Source organism: Saccopteryx leptura, chromosome 10 (assembly GCF_036850995.1).
Source record: "Saccopteryx leptura isolate mSacLep1 chromosome 10, mSacLep1_pri_phased_curated, whole genome shotgun sequence".
Taxonomy (NCBI): Eukaryota; Metazoa; Chordata; class Mammalia; order Chiroptera; family Emballonuridae; genus Saccopteryx; species Saccopteryx leptura.
In genome coordinates, this window is record NC_089512.1 from 18,100,534 (window position 1) to 18,122,850 (window position 22,317).

A 22,317-nucleotide genomic window follows, 5' to 3' on the forward strand; every position below is an offset into this window, starting at 1 on the left:
AGTGGCCATGCACCACATCCCGTCTGCCTCCGGTTTATGTATTATTTGGTCTACACAACATGATAAAAATCAGGAAATTTTAAAGCTTTCATTTAAAAAAAAAATCCCCAAACCTAGCCAGTATTATCTCAAGATAGAGCTGGCTGGAACTAAAAAGTCACCACTCCCTGCCTTGCACGCACACACTGTCCTCAGTGACATCCCTACTTTTCTCAGTTAGCGTGAGTCTTTAATCTTGGCTCTGTGGAAAGCAAGTGTTATTGGGTAATAATATTCCAGGTGAGCAGGGATTGCCCTCGTGGTTGGGAGAAGTAATGCCAACAAAGGGAGAAAGTTGCTTTCATGAAGAATCACTGAGTGCACGTGTAACTTTTCTGTAATACCACATACCATTCAGAATCTAGAGCTAGATTATATCTTGCAGTTATCTAGTCCGTTTCCCCATTCAATGCAGACATAAAATGTTTTGGCCAGGAGCTTATCCACTGAAAAATTAACCCATGCCATTCTAGTTTTAAACCATGTTTCAAATATTTTTTTAATCCTTGCCCTAATCTCAGAGAATTTGGCCAGCTACTGCTCTCTCTTCCCGACCACAAATTCTCTTCTTTTGAGACTGAATATCATTAGGTTGGAAAGGGTCTGACCTCTTTGAGATTTGCCTGTTAGTCCTCTTTTACCCCCAGTACTTCTTTATCTACTTTCCAGACTGTGGCCCCACAAGATCCCTTTGCTATTTGAAGGCAAATAGTGAAAAGCAAGTTTCTTTTTCAGCTGGCCAATTTTGTAAACATTTTAATTTTGTAAAAGTTAAAAAAATAACTGTCACACCCATTTAGAGACATTCTTAGCAGGCAAACTTAACATCAAATCAAATTTTTATTTTTTTTAAACAAAAATAATAGCGATAATAGAATTATTAATCTTTTCCCTTTTAAATATATGGCTTTAGCCATATGCAGTGTATTGTCAGAAAGTTATTTCTTTGGAAATCTTTTATACTATTTGGGTTTTGAAAATCACATAGTGTTGTCCTTATTAAACATACATAGTATCTTGTAACCCCCCTCCCCTAAAAAATGAAAATATTTTACATGATTTATCATAGTATACCTTTTACCCAGGTTATGATTATATTTCAATCTTTTTCCATTCCATTTCCTTGACCTTGCTATGCCAGCAGTTTTCTTAGATGTAGTTTTTAAATTTTTATCCTTTCAACAAGTTCTCTTGGAATTCACATCCTTAACCTTCACGCATGTGTTTGCTGTTCAGCTGGCAGCCGGTCCGGGTCTCCAGGAAGAGTTCTGACCACCACGGCCCTCTCCACTGTGAGCTCTGGTGTGCAGAGGGTGCTGGTCAACTCGGCCTCCGCGCAGAAGAGGAGCAAGATCCCGCGGAGCCAGGGCTGCAGCCGCGAGGCCAGTCCCTCCAGGCTCTCCGTGGGTAAGGCTTTCTGCTGAGGCTTGGGGCCTTTTCTTCTTCGGTTTCCAGCTTTGGTAGCATTGGAGACTGTGATTAGGCACTTATAATTTAGAAGAAAACAATGTGAAATTCAAGCAAGATTGAAATGTAGTTTATAAATTGAATTAGATAGCTTAATTTAAAAGTATAATTCATTTATATTTTAAATCTTTTATTTGCAGCCTTCTTGTTTTAGTAAATTATTATTTTACCCTTCCAATCTGACATAAACTAAATGACTGTATTCAAGAAATTTAACCATATACCTGGTAATGTTTCATTTCTGGGAAGAGTAATTTCTTCCCAGCCTTAGAAACACTTAAGTTACTGATCAATTTTTAAGACAGAAAAATAAAACCAAAATATCAAAAACGCAAATTCTGTCTTCTGTTGTCTCCCTTTTCCAATGCTGCTGATGCTTTGTGCCAGCCCGAAGCAGTCGTATTCCTCGACCAAGTGTGAGTCAAGGGTGCAGCCGAGAAGCCAGTCGGGAGAGCAGCCGGGACACGAGTCCTGTTCGCTCTTTTCAGCCCCTCGGTAAGTTCCGGGCAGGGTGAGGGGCATTGCTTTCCCCGCAGCTTGTCACCATCTAACACCCACCACACACCCTGGTTAGCTTCTCTCGCCGGCTGTGCCTTCTTCGCCTCTTTTCCGCCTTTTTGAGGAAAGAGTCAAAAGGAAATTTTATATTTGTGACATACTTTTGATGTTTATTTACCTTAAATAAGCAAGTTAGACATTGTATAAACAAATTGTCTTTATAATCAAGTAAATAGCACACGGATTTAAACTACAGGATATGGAATTTAATATTTTTCTTAATAAACCTATAAAATTTAAATATAACATTTAGATATTTACTCTCAAGTGAAATATGAACTATTTGATAAAATAAATACTTTTGTCCTTTTCAGCAGAAATATTAGCATTTCAACCAACACATTTAACTTAGATTACTAGAAAGAATACTTAAGATAACATGAAATACTTATTAAAATGGAAACAATAACATTTTTATAGTGTTTTACAGTTTGTTGTTTTCCATCCATTTTATTGCTCATGTCATGTAACTTCTGTAAAATCTATCTGTCCCTGATTATAGAGATTGTATTATAACCTTGATTATAATACTATATTTATCTCAGTTATAAATATATTAAATGATACTTTTAAGCTTTTAATATTAGAATAATTGGAGAGGCAGAATTTTTTACACAGAAAATCTTTAGAATTTCTGCATGGCCTTTTAACATTTTATCTAGTACTTTGTTTATAAGCATATAATTAGCCATTTCAGTTTTCTTTTAATTTTATAAAATTTAGATAACTATAATACTTACTTGCTTTTCAGACTTTGTGACACTTAAGTAGAATGTAGTTCTACTGTCTGTTGGAATTATTATTTCCTTCAGTAGACATGTTAGTATAGAATTTCTAGAGATTAATTTCTTGTTCTTTGGGTCACTTGGCTCAAATATATCATTAGAGTGTTCTGTACTGGACCTACAACACTCCATTGAGCTGGAGACATGGACAGGGACAGCCTCAACCTTGACGTTCAACCATGTGTCCCAGGTGCCAAAGAGTTTCCTTTCTGTACTTTACCAGAGATATTTTTAATTCATATACAAAAGTCTTAGTGTGTGGAGTGTCTGTGTGTATGCACACGAGGACACACATGTACACACATGCATTAAGAAATTAAATAAATTGTGCATTTGTGTAAAATAAGCATACCACCGTCAAGAATTGAAGAAAGTATGCCCTGGCTGGTTAGCTCAGTTGGTTAAGTGAGTCATCCCAAAACAACAAGGTGCAGGTTTGATCCCCTGTCAGGGCACACACAGGAAGCAGCCACTGAGTGTACAACTGATTGAAACAACAGATGACTGCTTCCCTTCCCCCTCCCCTCTCTCTCTCTTCCTCTCTCTGTCTCTCTGAAAATAAAAAAGGAATTAAGCCCTGGCCGACTAGCTCGGTTGGTTGGAGCATCCTCCCAGAGCACGGAGGTTGTTGGTTTGATTCCCAGGTCCTGACCTGGGCACATGCAGGAGCAGCTCCATGTTCTGGTCTCTCTCAAAAAGAAAAAAGAATTAAAGGAAGTAAAGTGGTTATCTGGTTGCTAAGAGCATATGTTCTAGGGTCAGATGACCTGGGTTATACAGCTCTGTAACTGCTTAGGGTTTTGAAGATGCTGTAAATGGGAGAATATAGGAAAAATCCCTCAGAGCTGTGCTCGGTGCACAGAGGCCGTCCTCACTGCCCCCACTGCTCCTCTTCCACTCCCCGCCTCTTCCCCCGAAGCTGTCATTGCTTACCTAGAAAGAGTGTTACTATACTCCAGTGCCTAGGAGCTTAGATGTTTCAGTGGTCTGACACCTGCATTTGTATAATGATAATACCGCAGAATTATTAGAAAGTGTGAGATAGCAAGAAGAAACCAAAATGTGTCTGTACCTTTTAAATCTATACAGATCAGAGATTAGAGGAAATTTATAACCTACAGTTAATTAATTAAAAATAAATATTGTTTATATCTATTTTTAAGAGATATGTTGTCTAGCCATTAATTTTCTAGATTCATCTCAAAGCCTCCATTTGACAATTTACATTACTTAAATTTTATTTTTAAAGGAAGCCGTTTTCCTGATTCTAACGAAACATCCTATTTTGGTTAAGGATGATTAAGTCTTTTAATTACATACTGTAGTTTTAGAAGGATTCGTTTTTATGGCCCTTTTGTTTACACATGGATACTGTGTAGTGAAGGTAGCAGATCAACCCTGTTTGTTACACGGGGTTAAGAGTAGCAGTTCCAGAGATCAGGTTATTCTCCCCGTGCCCATTTCCTGCTCAACTTGCCTGTCCATACTTTGGTGAATCCTTCTATTGCCTCTGACTTGAGTATTGCCTTTTAGGAGGTGAATTCTATAGCTTTCCATTCAGTGGTAGCCCAAGGCTAGTGTGAAGGCCCTAAACCATCAGAAATAAATCAGACCTGAGCAAAGATGAACTTCTCGGGACTTGCACCCTTAGTTTCCACTTATTTCCAGAACTAAGATTCACAAAAAAGGCCTACATAATAGGCCCGTGAGTGGTGCCTCTTCTGTTATCTTCAACCACAAGTAAGTACTGATTCCTTGATGTTTTTCAGAGATTTACTTCCATTAGGCATTGCCATATTGGTGCAGCTCTTTCTCACCACTTTAGAAATTATTTCTATTGGGTAAAATGAAAACTAACTGTATATTACTATGTTTTTCTAACAATAGCAATCATCTTTCAGGACCTGATAAAACATTTTGTGTAACATTGTTTCTGTTTAATCCTTTTTCTCAGTCTTTTTGATCATTTTCTTATTCATGAAGGTCCTGTGGCAAAGGAAAGAGTGATTCGTGTAATAAAAGTATTCTAACTGCTCTGATTAATATATGTGAAGAGCAACTTTTAGAATAAAAGTGATATATTTCATTTGATATTGAAATGAATTTTTTCTGGCATATTTGTTTCTATATATAAGAAAAAGATTTACTTTATGGTGATCTTATGGATTGTTAAGATATATAAAATTTTAAATATGGTAAATATAGATTTAGAGAAACATTCCATAAATGTAGGGCAATGTCTCACACATTTTTAGTAATAATTTAAAATTATTACTAATTTTAAATCAAATTAGTAATATTCTTTTTTGATGTTCAAATGTGCTTTGATATTTAAATAATCTACTGAATATAGAAATTAATATTCTGTGAACTATACTGCTCACAAAAATTAGGGGATATTTTAAAATGAATATGAAGTGATAAAAAAAAGAAGCATTTGATTTTTTTATTATATAAGAACAGCAGAAAAGCAAATGAGAAGTCAAAGAAAGTTGTGTGATTATGCAAATGAGATGCAAACCAACTTTTATTTCATTGGTGAAAATGCAGTATGCAAAAGGCTGCAAATCTTGGAGTATCTGCATGTTCCCTGATCCCCTAATTTTTGTGAGCAGTGTACATAGAAGGTGATTATGCTAACATAAATGAAGTATGTTATCTTTTGAACCATGTGAAGATGAAGTTAGATATTTAAGAGCAAAGGCCTTGAAAGACTAAGATACTGAGGTATATCTCTTACTAGTAAATGTGACTTTGATCAGGTTAATTAACCTCTCTCAATGCTTTAGTTTACCTAATTATAAAATAGAATAGTCATAACTGTTTCATTGGGTTTAGGATTGGAGGAGCTAAGATTATTATTGATTCCTAGTTACCATAGTGGTTTTTTTTTTAAACTGCAGTGTTCATTTTTTGTTTCATGCTTGTATTTTTGACATTTCCTTCCATTTGAATACTTTTTTTGTCTCCTGTGGGCTCGTCTGTCTCCTTAGGTGTAAGATCTGTTGTGTGTCAAGGGTGATGTTGCAATGCTAATGTTCAGTTGCCCTAGTTGGCAATCTTCTGCTCCTTAACTATTAAAGATAATACCAGTGTTAACTAACGCTCCTCGCCTGACTGTCGTGCCGCCACTATTCCTTGTTTCTGTGGTACTAGATGAGGTTTATATGGTCCTGTTATTCCAGCCTCCAGACACCATTCCAGATCTACTGGTGCCCTCTACGCCCCCGATGTGTATGGGGCCTCAGGTGAAGGATGAGTACATTGTCACTATCATCTGTGCGTTCATCTCGTAGTTTTGTTTTTTCCATTTCCATTGAGTCATGTTATAAAGTCGATTTTGTTTTTTATTTAAGTTTAATTTGTTGGAGAATAAATCATTTGTGGTATTTTTATTTTCCCCCAAGTAACTTTTTCTCCTTCAGCAACCGTACTTGAACATTTTTTCCACTGTCAGATGGACATTTTTCTTTTGTGTAACCTAAGTTATGTCATTTTAAAATGTAGAATCGTTTTATGTTTTCAGTTACGTACCTCATCTTTGTACATAAAAAAAAAAAAAACCAAAATGGTGGAAGAAGTGTTTTAATCGTATATGAGTATAGAAAGTAGTTGAGGGGGAGAACCCATCTGGTTTGTCTTCACATACCTCAGAATGGCGGGCACTTCCTAAGTGCTTGACAAAGATCAAATGATATGTCCTAGTTATAGAATGAAATCAGCCTGTCTTGAAGGAAAGAGAATAATTACAGGGGTTTTCTCTTGTAAATTTCTGGTGTGGCTTCAATGAGCTTTCTAATCATTATCAGTTGGAGGATTGAAATTTGTGCTAGTCTCCCCAATATGCGTGAGATTTGCCTGGCTGACAGAGCTGGATTAATTACAGCGCTGCGGACTTGCAAGCTCTGGGTCAGCGGCGATGCTTTCTTCTTTCTTCTGGTTGTAAATGTATCATAGCTACTAGTCTTTAAATTTAGTTTCCGTACATTGTCAGTAATTTTAATTGCCTTTACCCTTATAGTTGACCAAAAACTAGATGTACCCAGAAAATATGGTATTGCTTTTAAAATGCTTTCCCCATTGGGTTTTTTTTTCCCCCTCCCCTTAAGGATCTTAAAGTTTCTAACTTGACACTCTATATTTATGACTTTCTTAAAGCTGTTTCCATTCTTCTCATGAATTAGGTCCGGGTTATGGGATCAGCCAGTCAAGTCGACTGTCATCTTCTGTCAGTGCCATGCGAGTCCTGAACACGGGTTCCGATGTAGAGGAGGCTGTAGCAGATGCCTTGGTACTTTTCTTTAGTTCCTTCTTTATGGATGTTCCAATTCTGAAACTGATGTATGAGTAAGCTAGTCCAGCAGAGTCGGAAGGGAGGTGCTTCATTTCTTGTGGATCGCATCTAGGAAGATCAAATGTGGGCAGTGTCAAAAGCAGTATAATTAATTCTTGAACTTTATTTCTTGGTCAGAAATTTAAGCGATAGCTGGTAGTAGTGATGGAATACTAAAAACATAAAATATTGATACCCTTAATCAGGTGATGTGCTTTATTCACTATCTAGGACACTGAGAGTCAGGGCAGATGGATTAGAATAAAAATACACTGCTCACAAAAATTTGGGATATCTTAGTGCTTCACATTCATTTTGAAATATCCCCTAATTTTTGTGAACGGTGTGTGTGTGTGTGTGTGTGTGTGTGTGTGTGTGTGTGTGTGTGTGTACTATTAGTATATCATTTCAAGGCTGGCTTAACCTTGTATATTTACAGATTGTTTCAATTTGGAGTAGGATTTTGTTTATTCCGTTACTTATTTGTATTTTCAGAGCTAAAAGAAAGTACAACTTCAAGAGATACTATAATTAAGATATTTTCCTGGCTCTTTATGCCTGACACATTTTTTTGGTTGTATTTTGGGGTTGGTTTTTTTATTTTTCTGAAGTGAAAAGTGGAGGGCAGAGAAACAGACTCCCGCATGCGCCTGACCAGGATCCACCTGGCACGCCCACTAGGGGGCGATGCTCCACGGCAACCAGCGCCATTCTAGTGCCTGAGGCGGAGGCCAGGGAGCCATCCTCAGTGCCCAGGCCAACTTTGCTCCAATGGAGCCTTTGCTGTGGGAAGGGAAGAGAGAGACAGAGAGGAAGGAGAGGGTGAGGGGTGGAGAAGCAGATGAGCGCCTCTCCTGTATGCCCTGGCCGGGAATCGAATCTGAGACTTCCACACACTGGGCTGATGCTCTACCTGAGCCAACCGGCCAGGGCCATACTTTTTAGTTTCTTTTTAAACAGATTTACCCATAAAATTCTCACATAAATGTTATAAATTGAATGGGGTATTCTTAAAATACTGCTTATAATACTAAGATGTTGAGATGTTGTGTTTGAATTATATAGGGAATATTTAACCACTAGGGCTAAAAGCTGACTCCCCCAAAATTGATTTTATCTTCTTCTGTCATTTGCATAGCATAGGTATTCCAGATATGACTATCAATTTTTAGGAAAAGACTTTCCAAACCCAGTTTGGACCTTGGGAATAATTATAGAAATAAAGTTTGGAAACAAAAGAATCCAAATTAGAAAAAGATTTGAGTTTGGAAAACTGGTTAAGGGAATATTTTTGTGCCATAGGTATTTTTTCTTTGGACCAAAGGGTATTAGCAAAAGCAAAGATATAGCCTGCTAATAAGCTGTTCTTATGTATCTATATATATTTTAAACAACTTAATGTTTCTGATTATGAGCATTGCTTATGCGTACTTGTGCTGCTTAGCAAACTGTTCTTCATTGTTTTCAACTTTTCTCTTTAAAAATTTACTGCTCTCAGCTCTTAGGAGACATACGGACTAAGGTATAGACATGGCTATTTTCTGAAATCTTTTGATACCATAACTGATTTTCATTGCTTTATCAGCTTAACAGATGATAGTCTTCTATGAAAACTTCAAGTGTAATAAAATCCTTCGACATGTATCCTGCTTTATTTATGCATATGGTTATAAATACGTAGATATTGTGGTTTTAATCCTTTAATACTCCATACAAATGAGGTGATGTCATTCACACTGGTATCTTTAATAACATTGGTCCTGGAGTCCCAACACAGAAAATGTCACATTACTGCTATTCTAAATTAAGTTGTTGTCTCTAAATCAATAGGAGGCATTTAATGGTGGAAACAGCATTATGTAACTATTTGAATTTTGTTCAAATTATATCTATTTTATATTTTAGAATTTGGAGAATGTATATACCACCTGAACCTGTTGTATATTATTGTGCTTAACCTGTTTTATAGAAATGTCTTCATGTCTTTATTCAAATATTAAATTACATAAAGATTTGTTTTAATTCTCCCAAGGAAATTTCAAATAACCTATTTACTCTCTCATTTCACTTTTGATATATGTTATAATTAGTAGTGCATATATTAAATAATAAACTTCAGCTGTAAAGAAATCAAAGGAATCTAAACATGCTTTCTCATATTGATTTAAATAGATGGTATAGACACCTGGGGAAAAACTTGGAGGACCCTCAAAGAGTTTGCCTCCTAAAAATAATAGTAAGCAAAATGGGTTCTCATCATTCTTTGTATTTTACTTCTCAAGGAGACATGAGTGTTGGGTATGAGGGACGAAGAGTGGCAGGAGAAGTGATAGTGGAGCTAAAGGAGAATAGAGAAAGGAAAATATAGGCAAGAAAATAGAGCTTTAAATAGCAGGAAACATGAGTTATCCTTTCATTCATTGTCCATTTCCTGATCCATCCTTGTCCTTTTAAAAGGTAATTTTTCCTTTTACTAACTCAGATTTCCAGTACAGTTTCTGCTCATTTATAGTTTGGTTGTTCTTCTTGGTTTTCAATGAAAAAGAGAAAGAAAAGGGAAAAAACCTGTATCTTTTATTACTTCCCACTTCCATATCTAAACTCCCAGATAGTCTTCTGCTACAACTTCACATAAAGAATATTTCATCTTCTAGTTTCTAAGACATGGTTTTTGAAGAAAAATTAAATATTGACATTTTATAATTACAATGATTAGCAGCATGCTTTTCACTGATTTTGAATAGAAACCAGTCCTTTTGTATCCGTGGAAATTATGAAATACCAGTATTCTTTTTAGCTGCCGCTAATAGGAGTCTTCATGTATATGACAGAAAAAACCTGCTCGAAGAAGATATGAATCTTATGGAATGCATTCAGATGATGATGCCAACAGCGACGCATCTAGTGCTTGTTCAGAACGCTCCTATAGCTCTCGAAATGGTAGTATTCCTACATATATGAGGCAGACCGAAGATGTGGCTGAAGTCCTCAATAGATGTGCTAGTTCCAACTGGTCAGAAAGGAAAGAAGGCCTCCTGGGTCTGCAGAACTTATTAAAAAATCAGAGAACGCTGAGGTGAGTTGTGTTGTTTTATTTTAATTGTTCTGTTAAGCCAAGGGTCGGGAATCTATGGCTCGCAAGCCAGATGTGGCTCTTTTGATGGCTGCATCTGGCTCGCAGACAAATCTTTAATTAAAAAAATAATGTTAAAAATATAAAAGATTCTCATGTATTACAATCCATTCATTTCCTACCACTCATGTTCATGGTTGCAGGTGGCTGGAGCCAATCACAGCTGTCCTCCAGAACACCAAATTTTTATTGGATAATGCATAACGTACACGGGTCGTTGTATGGCTCTCACAGAATTACATTTTAAAATATGTGGCGTTCATGGCTCTCAGTCAAAAAGGTTCCCGACCCCTGTGTTAAGCACTTTTTGACTTGACTTTGTCTCTGTGACATTTTTTAAGATACTGCTGGTTTAGGAACAGACTTGTCCTGAATACAGCGGGTGGCATCAAGATACTTTCCCAATCTTCAGTCCTTTAGGACCATCTGTACTATTATTATTTAAAAATTTTTTATTCATTTGCTCTATTTAAAAAAAATTTTAAATGAAACTGTAATTTACAAATAGATGTTAAATGAAAATATAACTAATTTTAAAATTAAAATAAGATGTATATATGATAATATTAAAGCTGACTTATTTATTAAAGTGTATTCCTAAGTTTTTCAGTGAGGAAAGGTTTATATTCACTGGAAAATGAAGAGTGTGTGTGTATGTGTGTGTGTGTCAGACAGAGACAGACAGGAAGGGAGAGAGATGAGAAGCATCAGTTCTTCATTGTGTCACCTCAGTTGTTCATTGATTGCTTTCTCATATGTGCCTTGACCGGCGCTACAGCAGACCGAGCAACCCCTTGCTCAAGCCAGCAACCTTGGGCTTAAGCTGGTGAATGAGCCTTGCTCAAACCAGATGAGCCCACGCTCAAGCTGGCGACCTCAGGGTTTCAAACCTGGGTCCCCCATGTCCCAGTTCGATGCTCTATCCACTGCACCACCACCTGGTCAGGTGAAGATATATTTATAGTATTTATGTAATATGTGAATCTTGGAGAATATGAAATGAAATTGGAATGAATTGCTCTACCGAGAGAATTTTATATTTTTTAGTTTGGTTTTGTGGGGGGGTTTTGTTTGTTTGTTAGGTTAGTTTCTTTTCCTAATAACTTTTGCTTGCTTTCCCCCCCAAAATCTTTATTTTTATCTATGTAATGCTTTAAACCTCTATAGTCTACCCCTTTAAGAAATTAGTTTCAGATAATTCATAAAGATGAGTGTGGTAGAAAATAAAAGCTTACTTCCTCTTGATACCTAAAATCAGGTTTTGCCTTACTGGCTGTGTGTTTATTTTAGGAAGTATTAGTGCCATATAATTTAATTTTTGTGCTATATAAATAGTGCTATATAATTTAAAAGTTTATGTACTACCTAACATACTTTAAGGTTTGTATATCATGCTACATGAATCACTGCGGTAAGTCCCCAGTCTTGTCAAGATTAGTTTAATGTTAGGTTCAGTATATCAGTTTAAATGGCAAGGAAGTGGGCATGGTTTGGAAAACTTTTGGCCCTCAGGTGACAAAACTTTAAGAAAACATGTTGGCACCTGACCTGTGGAGGCACAGTGGATAAAGCGTTGACCTGGAACTCTGAGGTTGCTGGTGTGAAACCCTGGGCTTGCCCATCAAAGTACATGTGATAAGCAACGAGGAGTTGACACTTCCTGCTCCTCACCCCCACTCCTTCTCTCTAAAATCAGTAAACTAAAAAAATCTTAAAGAAAAAGTAAAGAAAATATGTTGGCATTTAAAAGGATAAGATTCATGTGCTGAGAATGGCATTTATACAGTTTTTCCTGTCATGCTACATTAATCTATTTCTTTTCTTAAAAACTTTCAACCTATAAAATACTATCAGTTGTAAAAGAATTTTTTTTTTTTTTTTTTGTATTTTTCTGAAGCTGGAAACGGGGAGAGACAGTCAGACAGACTCCCGCATGCGCCCGACCGGGATCCACCCAGCACGCCCACCAGGGGGCGACGCTCTGCCCACCAGGAGGCAATGCTCTGCCCCTCCGGGGCGTCGCTCTGTTGCGACCAGAGCCTCTCTAGTGCCTGGGGCAGAGGCCAAGGAGCCATCCCCAGCGCCCGGGCCATCTTTGCTCCAATGGAGCCTCGCTGCGGGAGGGGAAGAGAGAGACAGAGAGGAAGGAGAGGGGGAGGGGTGGAGAAGCAGATGGGCGCTTCTCCTGTGTGCCCTGGCCGGGAATCGAACCCGGGACTTCTGCACGCCAGGCCGACGCTCTACCACTGAGCCAACCAGCCAGGGCCTGTAAAAGAATTATTGTTGTATTTGGTAAATTTGTACTTAGTCCTAAATAGTAAATCCCACAAATTACTCCATTTTGAGGACTTATTTTTTTAAGAAGACCAATTATATGTATGGGGATGCGTGTGTGTGTGAGGTTACTATTAAGTGACTTCTTCAGACAGCAAGATACTAATTAGCTACTTTATTATTTTGACAGTCGAGTTGAACTGAAAAGATTGTGTGAAATTTTCACAAGAATGTTTGCTGATCCTCATGGCAAGGTATGTGTTAGTATTTAAAGTGTTTTACTCCTGTAGGTGTCATTTGTCAGTTGCCCCCCCCAAAAGAAATAAATTAATAGCAAAAATAATCTGTAAGCCATTTTTGTGTTTTTATTGCCCTAGAATGGTGATAATCTTTTCAAACATAATTGAAATTAAGTGTTTTATATCCGACATAGTTTAGAAGTTACTCTCTGGTAATCATTTAAGCTTCTCGAAAGAGTGATTATCTAAGGCTATAAACTGAAGGATATGGTAACAAGCAGAACTCTTATATAATTAGGGTGAGTGTATGTATTTATATTATTAAAAATAGTTTACTATTTATAAAGAAAAAATTGTAGTTAGTATATGACTTTTTATTCAGTTTCCTTTTATGATTATTACAACATTAATGTAAATAACCACTATTTTAAAAGTTTTGTAGGAGAGAATTGCCGTTAACACAGAAGCACAAAATATGGCTTTGGCTATAGTTTTATATATTGATATAGTCTATAAAAATTTCAAAACATTGTTTAACTTTATTAAAAGTTATATATTGATTGAAATATATTTGATTAAGTACTTCTTCTGCATAATCTACATGTGTACTCTGGAATTTTGGTTTACTTTGATGGATAATGTTATAAAATGTATTCATTCATTTTGTTTTCAGCAATGTATTTGACAATGGTGAGACTTTATTATGTATCTTTTTTTAGGACAGACACTGGGTATCCACATGAGAATTTCCAACCTAAGTGAGAAAGAGATGTGGAAGGGAAATTATAAGAAAAATGTTAATGAATTTTACTTTACTTTCTTTTTATTGTCTTCATTTTATTGTTGCACATAATCTTTTTTAATTTTTTTTCTATTTTCATTATGACACTAGCTAAAATATTAAAATTCTACTTTATACATAATCTAAAATCCAGCTAATGATTATAAATTATATTTTAAAACAATTAATTTTCAGATTATCTTTATCAGAAGGTATATTTATTTTATCCAAGAATGTAAGAATTTCATTAAAGACATTAAAATACAGATTAAACTGTATAAAATATACAACTTTTAAACTAAACGTGTAGGTGGCTATACCATTTAATACTGACATTGCTACCACTAATTATAGCTGTAAGATTTGCTTTAATGCAAAAATTTCCATAAATTATAAATAAATTTACTGTTGAGATACTTGGTTGACAGTACAAACCAAAGGACAAGACAACTATGATCTCTGTGGACTTGTTTTATCAATTGATATTTTAATTAATAATCTGTACAACTTTAAAATAGATTTTTTAAACATCTTCAATAATTTATTCCTGCTGGAAGATAGAAGAATGAGGCTGGTTTGTTCCTTGAAGTCACAGTTTTTTATTTTCTGTTAAGATAATATACAGTTTAGTTGGATGCCAGAATTTATATAGGAATAAGGAGAAACACTTTTTATTTTATTTATTCACTTTAGAGAGGAGAGAGAGGGAGGGGGGGAGAGAGAGAGAGAGAAGAGAGACAGGGGGGAGGAGCTGGAAGCATCAACTCCCATATGTGCCTTGACCAGGCAAGCCCAGGGTTTCGAACCGGCCACCTCAGCATTTCCAGGTCGACGCTTTATCCACTGCGCCACCACAGGTCAGGCCGAGAAACACTTTTTAAAAGAATCTCTTGGAAATGAATTAGGAAAGCTGAGTTTGATGCTAGCAAAGCAAGGGAACGGAGCACAAATGTTTGGCCTCCCTTTGTAGATGGGAGAGAACCCCCTACAGTCCTCCCTTGAATTCTCAGGAAGTAACTTTTTAGCTTTTCCTTATAGACTGTTTTTTAACAACACTTAGTGGCCCATCTGGTTTGGTTTGGTTTGATTTTTGGTTTTGTAGTTAGTTCAGTGAAGACAAATGTAATTGGAAGATTTTTATTTAACTTGTTTTGTTTGGCTTTTATTTCGTGATTGTCCATCAGAGGCTCTACCAATAATGTAATTTATTAAGAATAAATAGGATGTGTCACCATTTCCTGAGTTTAAAACGTCATGGTTTGATTTGCATTGTATCCTGATATTATTAAAATAGCAGATATTTCCCCACTCCTTTTTACAGTGTATCTTTACCAGTTGCACCTTCATTATCAAGCAGCTGTTTTTGCTACTTTCTTTTCTTTCAAGAATCTGTAAAGGGCCAGATAGTAAGTGAGGCTCTGTGGGCCAAAATCGTATCTGTCACAGCTACTTAGTTCTACCATTTTAGCATGAAGGCATCCATAGACATTGTGTAAACAAAGGAATGTGGCTGGCTTGCAATAAAACCTTGTTTATGAACATTGAAATTTTAATTTTCATATGTCACCAAATAGCCTTTTGATTTAAAACAAATTTTAAATGTAAGAACCATTCTTAGCTTACAGACCATAGTTTGATGATACCTGTTCTGTATCAGCTCTTGGGTTATGGACACTGAAAAAGTACATAACAGTGTTAAGGCCCTCTACTGGAAGAGTCCATGCTACTGGCTGAGGTGAAGACTGCTGAAGGGCAGTAATGTCCTCTGGCCGTGCTGGGTGAAACCATCCCTGTGCATTCCTGTGTATTCTGGCCCTCCTCCAGTTCTGAGCTGTGATTTTTGTCTCAAGTGCTCAGTGCTGCCTGGTAATCTTCTTCCTCTCATTTTTCTCTTTTGTTCTTCATGGAGACTGTGTCAAATAGTCTGTCCTCAAAACTGTAACCCTGTTCTCCTCCCCACCTATTTCATGCCCCAAGTATGTGTCCTGGCTTCTAGGTTGACTAAGAAAATAAAAGCCATCAAACAGAAACTTTATTTCTTGCCTCCAAACCAGCCAACTTAACTGCACATAAATCCATTCTTCCTACGTTTCATCGTATTCAGATGGAAGAAGGGCTTACCTTGAAGTTGTTTGGCTACATAAATGTGTATCCTGTTTCTTGCTAATACGGTCTCATATTGGACAGGAATTTTTCATAACTTCCAATTTGCTGATCAACATCCTTTTTCGTTTTTCAAATTTGCTGAGTTTATTCAAGGTGTCTTCTCTGTCATTTTAGGGACTGCGCTGTGGGAGAGGGGAAAGAGGTCTGCTTCATCTTCTGTCATACCTACTCAGTCTCTTTAATACTATTTCTTTTGCTCTTATTTTCAGACACCTCTTTGTGTGTTTTAACTAATGTTGGTGCTGTTTAGAGTCTTGTCCTTGGCCCTCATCTTTCACTATACCTTCTCTGAAGAATAAATTATTTCATCCCAATGACTCAAATATGCCCTTAAAGTGGTTAATCTTCATCCTGCGCCTTAGATACATGCCTGTTGGTTATCTTCAACTTTAGGACTACTCTTTCTCATGCGTTGTTTTATCTATATATAATATGAAACCACCACCCTTTGCTGCTTAAGTGAAGAATTTGGGTACCATTCTAGAAACCTCACTCAATCTTTATTTTTTAAGCGAGAGAGAGAGTGAGACACAGAGACAGAGAGAAGGACAGATAGGGACAGACAGGCAGGGAAAGAGATGAGAAGCATCAGTTCTTCGTGTGGCACCATAATTGTTCATTGGTTGCTTTTACATATGTGCCTTGACTAGGGGACTCCAGCCGAACCAGTGACCTTGGGGTCACATCTGTGACCCTGCGCTCAAGCCTGAAGAGCCCGTGCTCAAACCAGCAACCTTGGGATTTCCTATCTGTGTCCTCTGCGACCCAGGCCAAAGCTCCACCCCCTGCGCCACCACCTCCTCAGGCGAAACTTCCCTCAGTCTTAATTGATTGAACCTTTCAGATATCCCTCTGTTCTTAGGCCCTGCCCGGGGAGCTCAGGCGGAACATCATCCAGATATGCTGAGGTTGCAGGTTCTATCCCCAGTCAGGGCACACATACAAGAATTAACTAGTGACAGTATGAGTGAGTGAAACAACAAACTGATGTTTTTGTCTCGCTTGCTCTCTTCCTTCCTCTCTCTCTAAAAAACTTTTTCTAACTATCTCTCTACTGTTATAACTAATTCAGCACACAATCATCTTTTGCCTGTTGTACGTCCTTCCCACCTGCTATCCCTAAATTCTCCACACTGCATTCTTTCACCATCTTTCTAAAAGGTAAATCTTCTCTACTAGCTTAAAGCACTTCAGTGGCCTCGTCTCAGCCCAGTCTGAATTATGTTCATTTCCCCAAATGTGCCGTGCACTTTTCCTTGTAGCTTTAAAATATGCTTGTCAGGGACACGTCTCTATTTCAAGCTTAGGTTAGTTAGCTCTTTGAACTGGAATCACTTCTCTAAAAGCTCACAGGGCAAAAACAGTCTGAAGCTTTGCCCCAGATTGGGCCATAGTGTTTGGTAGATACCTCATACCATGGACTTGGTTGGGTGGGTTTTCCCATGTTCTAGGTTGAAGTCAACATACCAGCTCTATGCTAACAGCTTCTGGATAGTAGCTGGCTTCCATGATAACTGAAACTTGTTATCCTCCCCAACATGACTGAGCCCGCCTGCTGTCCCCTGCAGAGAGGATACTTGCAGAAACAAGTTATGAGCATCCATGAAAGACCCATCTCCTTTCCTCCATCAGTCACTTTTTCCAGCCCCAAGAATATTTCCCTCTTATATATATTAGAGTAAGGATATGAGACCAATTAAATATCCGACAAACTGCAGTATACAGTGCCCGTATCCCAGAAAAGAAGGGTTAAAAAAGAGCTCTTTCTGAACACAGTTGAAATGGATGCTGGATATCTTTCCTGGGTCAGGAGTGATGTGTTTGATAAATATAGTTTGCAAGCTGAAATTATTTGATGTCTATAACTTGATAAACGTTTTTTACTTCAGATACCAATTTGGGAGTAAGTGACCCAACCACAATATGTGTATGACAGTAATTTAGGCCATAAACCCACAACTATAATTTAAAGCCCTTTAATAATTTTACAAAAGAGGCAGTACAACACAGTGATAGGAAGTGTGGATAGTGGAGCTAGATTGCTTGGGTTCATATTCGACCTTCAACCCTTATTAGTGTGTGTAATTGTTTCCTAATCTATAAAATAGAATTAATAGTAATCTCCACCTCATAAGATTGTGATGAGGATTAACTGAGTTAATATATTATATATTGTATAAAGCCCTTAGAATATACCAAGTACTATGTAAATTTCTAAAAACTAAATTTAAATAAGTCTGAAAAATTCAGGACTTCGGGGATGGTTTTTATTTTGACTGCTTTAGACCCGTTTTTCCCTCAAATGTAAGGCATGTCATGTCAAAAGCTACCCTGTGTTCTAGCATTTGACTCTGAAGGAGCTAGTTGACCGAGCCGCCTTCACTGAGGCACATGCCTTGAACTGGCATTTTATAATTCGTGTAGTTCTTTCTACCTCTTAAAGTCACATTCTTGAGTCTTGCAGAGCTAGGCTAGAAATTCAGTCTGGAACTACGAAAATGGGACACTGTCAAGTGTCCTAGAAAGTCACATCTTGTCTCCTGGAGAGTGTTCTAGGCAGCTGAGCTGTCTACAGTCCCTAGCATCAGGAGACCGTGACACACATTTTATCTATAGAAAGTTAAAGGTTGAGAGGATAAACACTTAATTTTTACCTACAAACCATAGTAATTGTTCCAAACCTTCACAGAAATAATTTGTAAATCTGTGGCTTCTGAGGAGGGAAATATAAAGAAAAATTCTTGGTACTATGCTTTGGAAGCAAATGTTGGCACTGTCCAGAAGTGGGGGCAGGTACCTGTGAGTCTTAGATTTCTTCTAGAAGTTGAGCCTCAAGGCCATAGGGCCTAGAAAAGAAGCAGGTTGTTTTTAATTTCCTTGGTAGGAGGTGAGGGAGAAACACAGGAAAATCACATGCTCTTCTCCCATATTATTCATGAATTATTTTGAGTTTGTCATGAAACTGGAAAACATTTGTCACTTTTATTTTCTAAGTGTTTTTCTTCCATACAGGAACTTTGCATTGATGGCGACTAATTTGTGTGTTTTTCTTTTTTTTCTTTTTTTCTTTTTGCATGCTGTCCCCTGTGTTGGAACTCTCAATAGAGAGTAAGTTGGTTCAATATTTGTTGGAAACCTAACTTTACTGCATGACTGTGCAATTAACCCTTTTTCTCTATTTTCTCTCCCGAAGAGTTCATGCAGTGTTGGACCCTTTGCAATCCACGAAATGCTATTCGCAGTTATGCAAACTGTCATTCTTTTTGGAGATGTGCTTTTTAATCTACTAATTAATCTAATTTGATTATGTTCTTCTGTTCTGTATTTGATGACTGGCACACCTAAGATATAAGCAAGGTTAATAAAAGGCTGCCTCAATTGTAATAACTCAAATAGTAATTCTTTTCCAGTAGATTATAGGTGTGAGTTATGTGGAAGCATAAATTAATCCTATTGATGTTTGGTTCCATTGATTACAAAAAACATAATTCCCAAGTTTCATAATTATTTTTAAAAATTTAGTCACAGCCTCCGCAGATGTACTTTCTAATATTCTATTAATGTGATTCCTTAAAAGCAAACAGAGCAGTGATTCTCAAAATTTTCTTCAGATTTTTAGCCCTAGTATTTTATTAGCCTATTCACTTTTCATTTTCTCCTTTAAGTATAGCTAAGAGAAATGGGAGAGTACCAGTATCTGACAGTGAACTCTTTGTGATAGCGCAATCAAGTAAGAAACATGAAATTCCCAATATGTATTTTAGATAGATACATGTAGACAGCTATATTATCATTTAGTAAGTATTGATAGGATATTAGTATTTTGAAAAATAATAGTATGTTTCTATATGTAGGATACTATAAACAGCATGTTTACATTTTTATTCAGCTATGCTCACATTATATTTAATCAAAAGAAATTTCTACTTAGGAGACTCGGAGAAGTCTTCTTGAAGGAAATAGCGGTTCAGAGCTTGAAAGAAGCATCAACTTTGGATATGTTGGCAAGAAAAGAAAGAGCCTGATGGGAATGACTAGTATGAGTCCAGAGAAGTGGGAGATTCAGAAAGTTTATAGGAAAGAAAAAGAAGTTAAATTTCTGGGATAAAGGGAGTCTTACACATCTCCCTTGCATTGGGGGAAAAGGGTTGGCTATCAATTACAGGGTAAGTTTCACTTAAGAGTAAATTCTTACTCTTTAAGGAACTTTTCCTATGCATTCATTGAACAATTTTTTTTAAAAAACAGAGAGAGGGGAGACAGATGAGAAACATCAACTCATACGTGGCTTCTCATAGGTGCCTTGACTAGGGGGACTCCAGCCGAGTCAGTGACCCCTTGCTCAAGCCAGTGATCTCTGGGTTTCGAACCTGGTCAGGCATTTTAACAGCTTTATACTCAGTCCTCAGCCTCTGATAACTTGGAGCTTGGTTCTAATACAGGATATGAGACTGTAGGGAAGATAATGTCAATATAGAAGAAATGATATAGCACCATAATACAGGATATGAGACTGTAGGGAAGATAATGTCAATATAGAAGAAATGATATAGCACCATAATACAGGATATGAGACTGTAGGGAAGATAATGTCAATATAGAAGAAATGATATAGCACCATCAAGTTAGTCACACCACAAGTTTCAAGTAGGGAAGATCAGTGGCTATTGTCTAAGAAGCTTCTATGGCGGGACTTAAGTGATATTTGCGAGTCACTTACTGTGTGTAAATAGAATGAGGGGGAGTAGGGAAGGAGATCGGGAATGTGTTAATGTGTTCAGGGATAAAGAATTTATGTTACCAGATAGTCTTAAGATCAGTTTGGAGAATTAGAACCTTCTCTAAGGTTTTGAGACATTGTGTTATAAATAGTAAAGGAGCATTAAAGGACTTTGTATCTAAAGAGTGATATCACAATTTAATGGTGAGAAAGAAACATGAGTTGGCCCGCTGCCTGTCTTATAAATAAAGTTATATTGGAACAAACCACCACATCTACAAAGTTTAGAAAATATACTATCTGGCCTGTTACAAAAATGCTTTTCTCACCCTTGACATCTAGGAGATAGAAAAACTAAAATCAGGCTACTATAGAAATTCAGACCTGAGGTCAGAAAGGCCTGATGTCTACAATGGTGGTGTGATTGACAGATTTGAGGAAGGCCAACAGAGAGCCAAATCAGAGAGGCCCTGTAAAGGAAGTCACACTTACTGTGAAAAGAGAATCAGGGTGAAGACTGGTGCTTAAATCACCCCACATTTGGGAAGCATAAGGAAATGCCTGTCAGCAAGAAGGGAAGTAATAAGAGTAAAGCAGTAGAGCTACAGAATGGCCAAGCATACTAAGTTAATGAAAAGCTATTATGTTTCATGAGTAGCAGATTATTGGTGGGAGCAATAGAGTGGACACTGAAGGAGAAATTCTTAATATGGTGTCTTTTGCATCTGTAAGGAAGGGATTTAAGTTAAGAATAAAAATATATATAGTAGGCGAGACCACACTTCAGAGAGCAAGTATACAGAATAGGAAGATTTGTCTTAAAAAAGAAATGGCTATTTTTTGGAGGAACAGTTACTGGAAGGAGAACTATAAATGAAATCAAAGTAGAAGAAAAGACAATGGAGAATTTTATGTTGAATGACAGTAGAAAAAGTTAGTTATCCAGCAATCAAGTGAATGGAACACAGTTGAAACCCCACTATAGAAACCTTGGACGAGTCACTTTTCTGGTTCTGTTTCCTAAGAACCAGATAAAATAGCAAAGTTGACAGAGGCATTCTAATGTGCATGGTTTTCAGAATGGATTTGGTGTAGTGGAAGCCTCAACTTGGAATCTTCAGGAAAATAGGCAGAAGAGAATGGTGTGCTGGTAAACCAGGTTTGAGAGGAGGACCGGAAGCCCTGATTTGTAGTGTTTGCTATAATTTCAGAAATGTAAATACTCTCACAGTGGCTGATTTCAAACTACCATCCAGCTCACAAAATTCCTAAATATGTAATAGCTGACTTTCTAGGCAGGTGCTGACTGATTATAGCATATCTGGCTGAATAGATTTGCTAGGTTACAAAACCTAGCAAATGCTAGATTAGATTCATGCATTTGTCATAGGATTAGTCTATAAAGCACCGGTATTCTGGGCCCCGAGTTGAAGGCCAGAGACAATTTCAGTGAAGCAGTTGGCCAAGTTTGGAGTGTAATGGAAACCAGATTTTCTGGCTCTGTTTGTGGTGCGAGAGCGAAGTGAATGACTGCATCGTGAACAGAATAGTGTATACGCAGATGCTGGAGTAAGTGAGTGCTAGAAATTTCAAGTAGTCTGAGTTTCTGCTTTTACAAATACAGAGCATTGCTCTTCAGCAAATAATGAACGTGTATTTTTTTCTAATTCAGGCTCAAATGTTAAAGCTTAGTTATAATTCTGATAGAAAAAAAATCCTTCATTTCTAACATGAAAAAAAATGGGAGTTCGTATATAACTGTATAAAGGAAACTCAAAAAAGAAAATATGTATTGAGAACAAAACTTAAAATTTTCTAATGA

General features: G+C 37.1%; 1 protein-coding gene across 50 annotated transcripts in view; it reads left to right on the forward strand.

The window, feature by feature from the left end:
* CLASP2 (cytoplasmic linker associated protein 2) overlaps nt 1–22,317 on the forward strand; it is a 168,940-nt gene that overhangs the window by 114,976 nt on the left and 31,647 nt on the right. For 22 of the 50 annotated variants that reach the window (XM_066350520.1, XM_066350529.1, XM_066350525.1 and 19 more), the window contains 7 exons: nt 1,276–1,446; nt 1,894–2,001; nt 6,035–6,097; nt 7,034–7,140; nt 8,681–8,704; nt 10,014–10,258; nt 12,780–12,843. In XM_066350520.1, coding sequence (XP_066206617.1) covers nt 1,276–1,446; nt 1,894–2,001; nt 6,035–6,097; nt 7,034–7,140; nt 8,681–8,704; nt 10,014–10,258; nt 12,780–12,843 — 782 coding nt within the window. The remainder of the gene's footprint in view (nt 1–1,275; nt 1,447–1,893; nt 2,002–6,034; nt 6,098–7,033; nt 7,141–8,680; nt 8,705–10,013; nt 10,259–12,779; nt 12,844–22,317) is intronic. The other 28 variants (XM_066350539.1, XM_066350559.1, XM_066350557.1 and 25 more) reach the window with 3 other exon arrangements.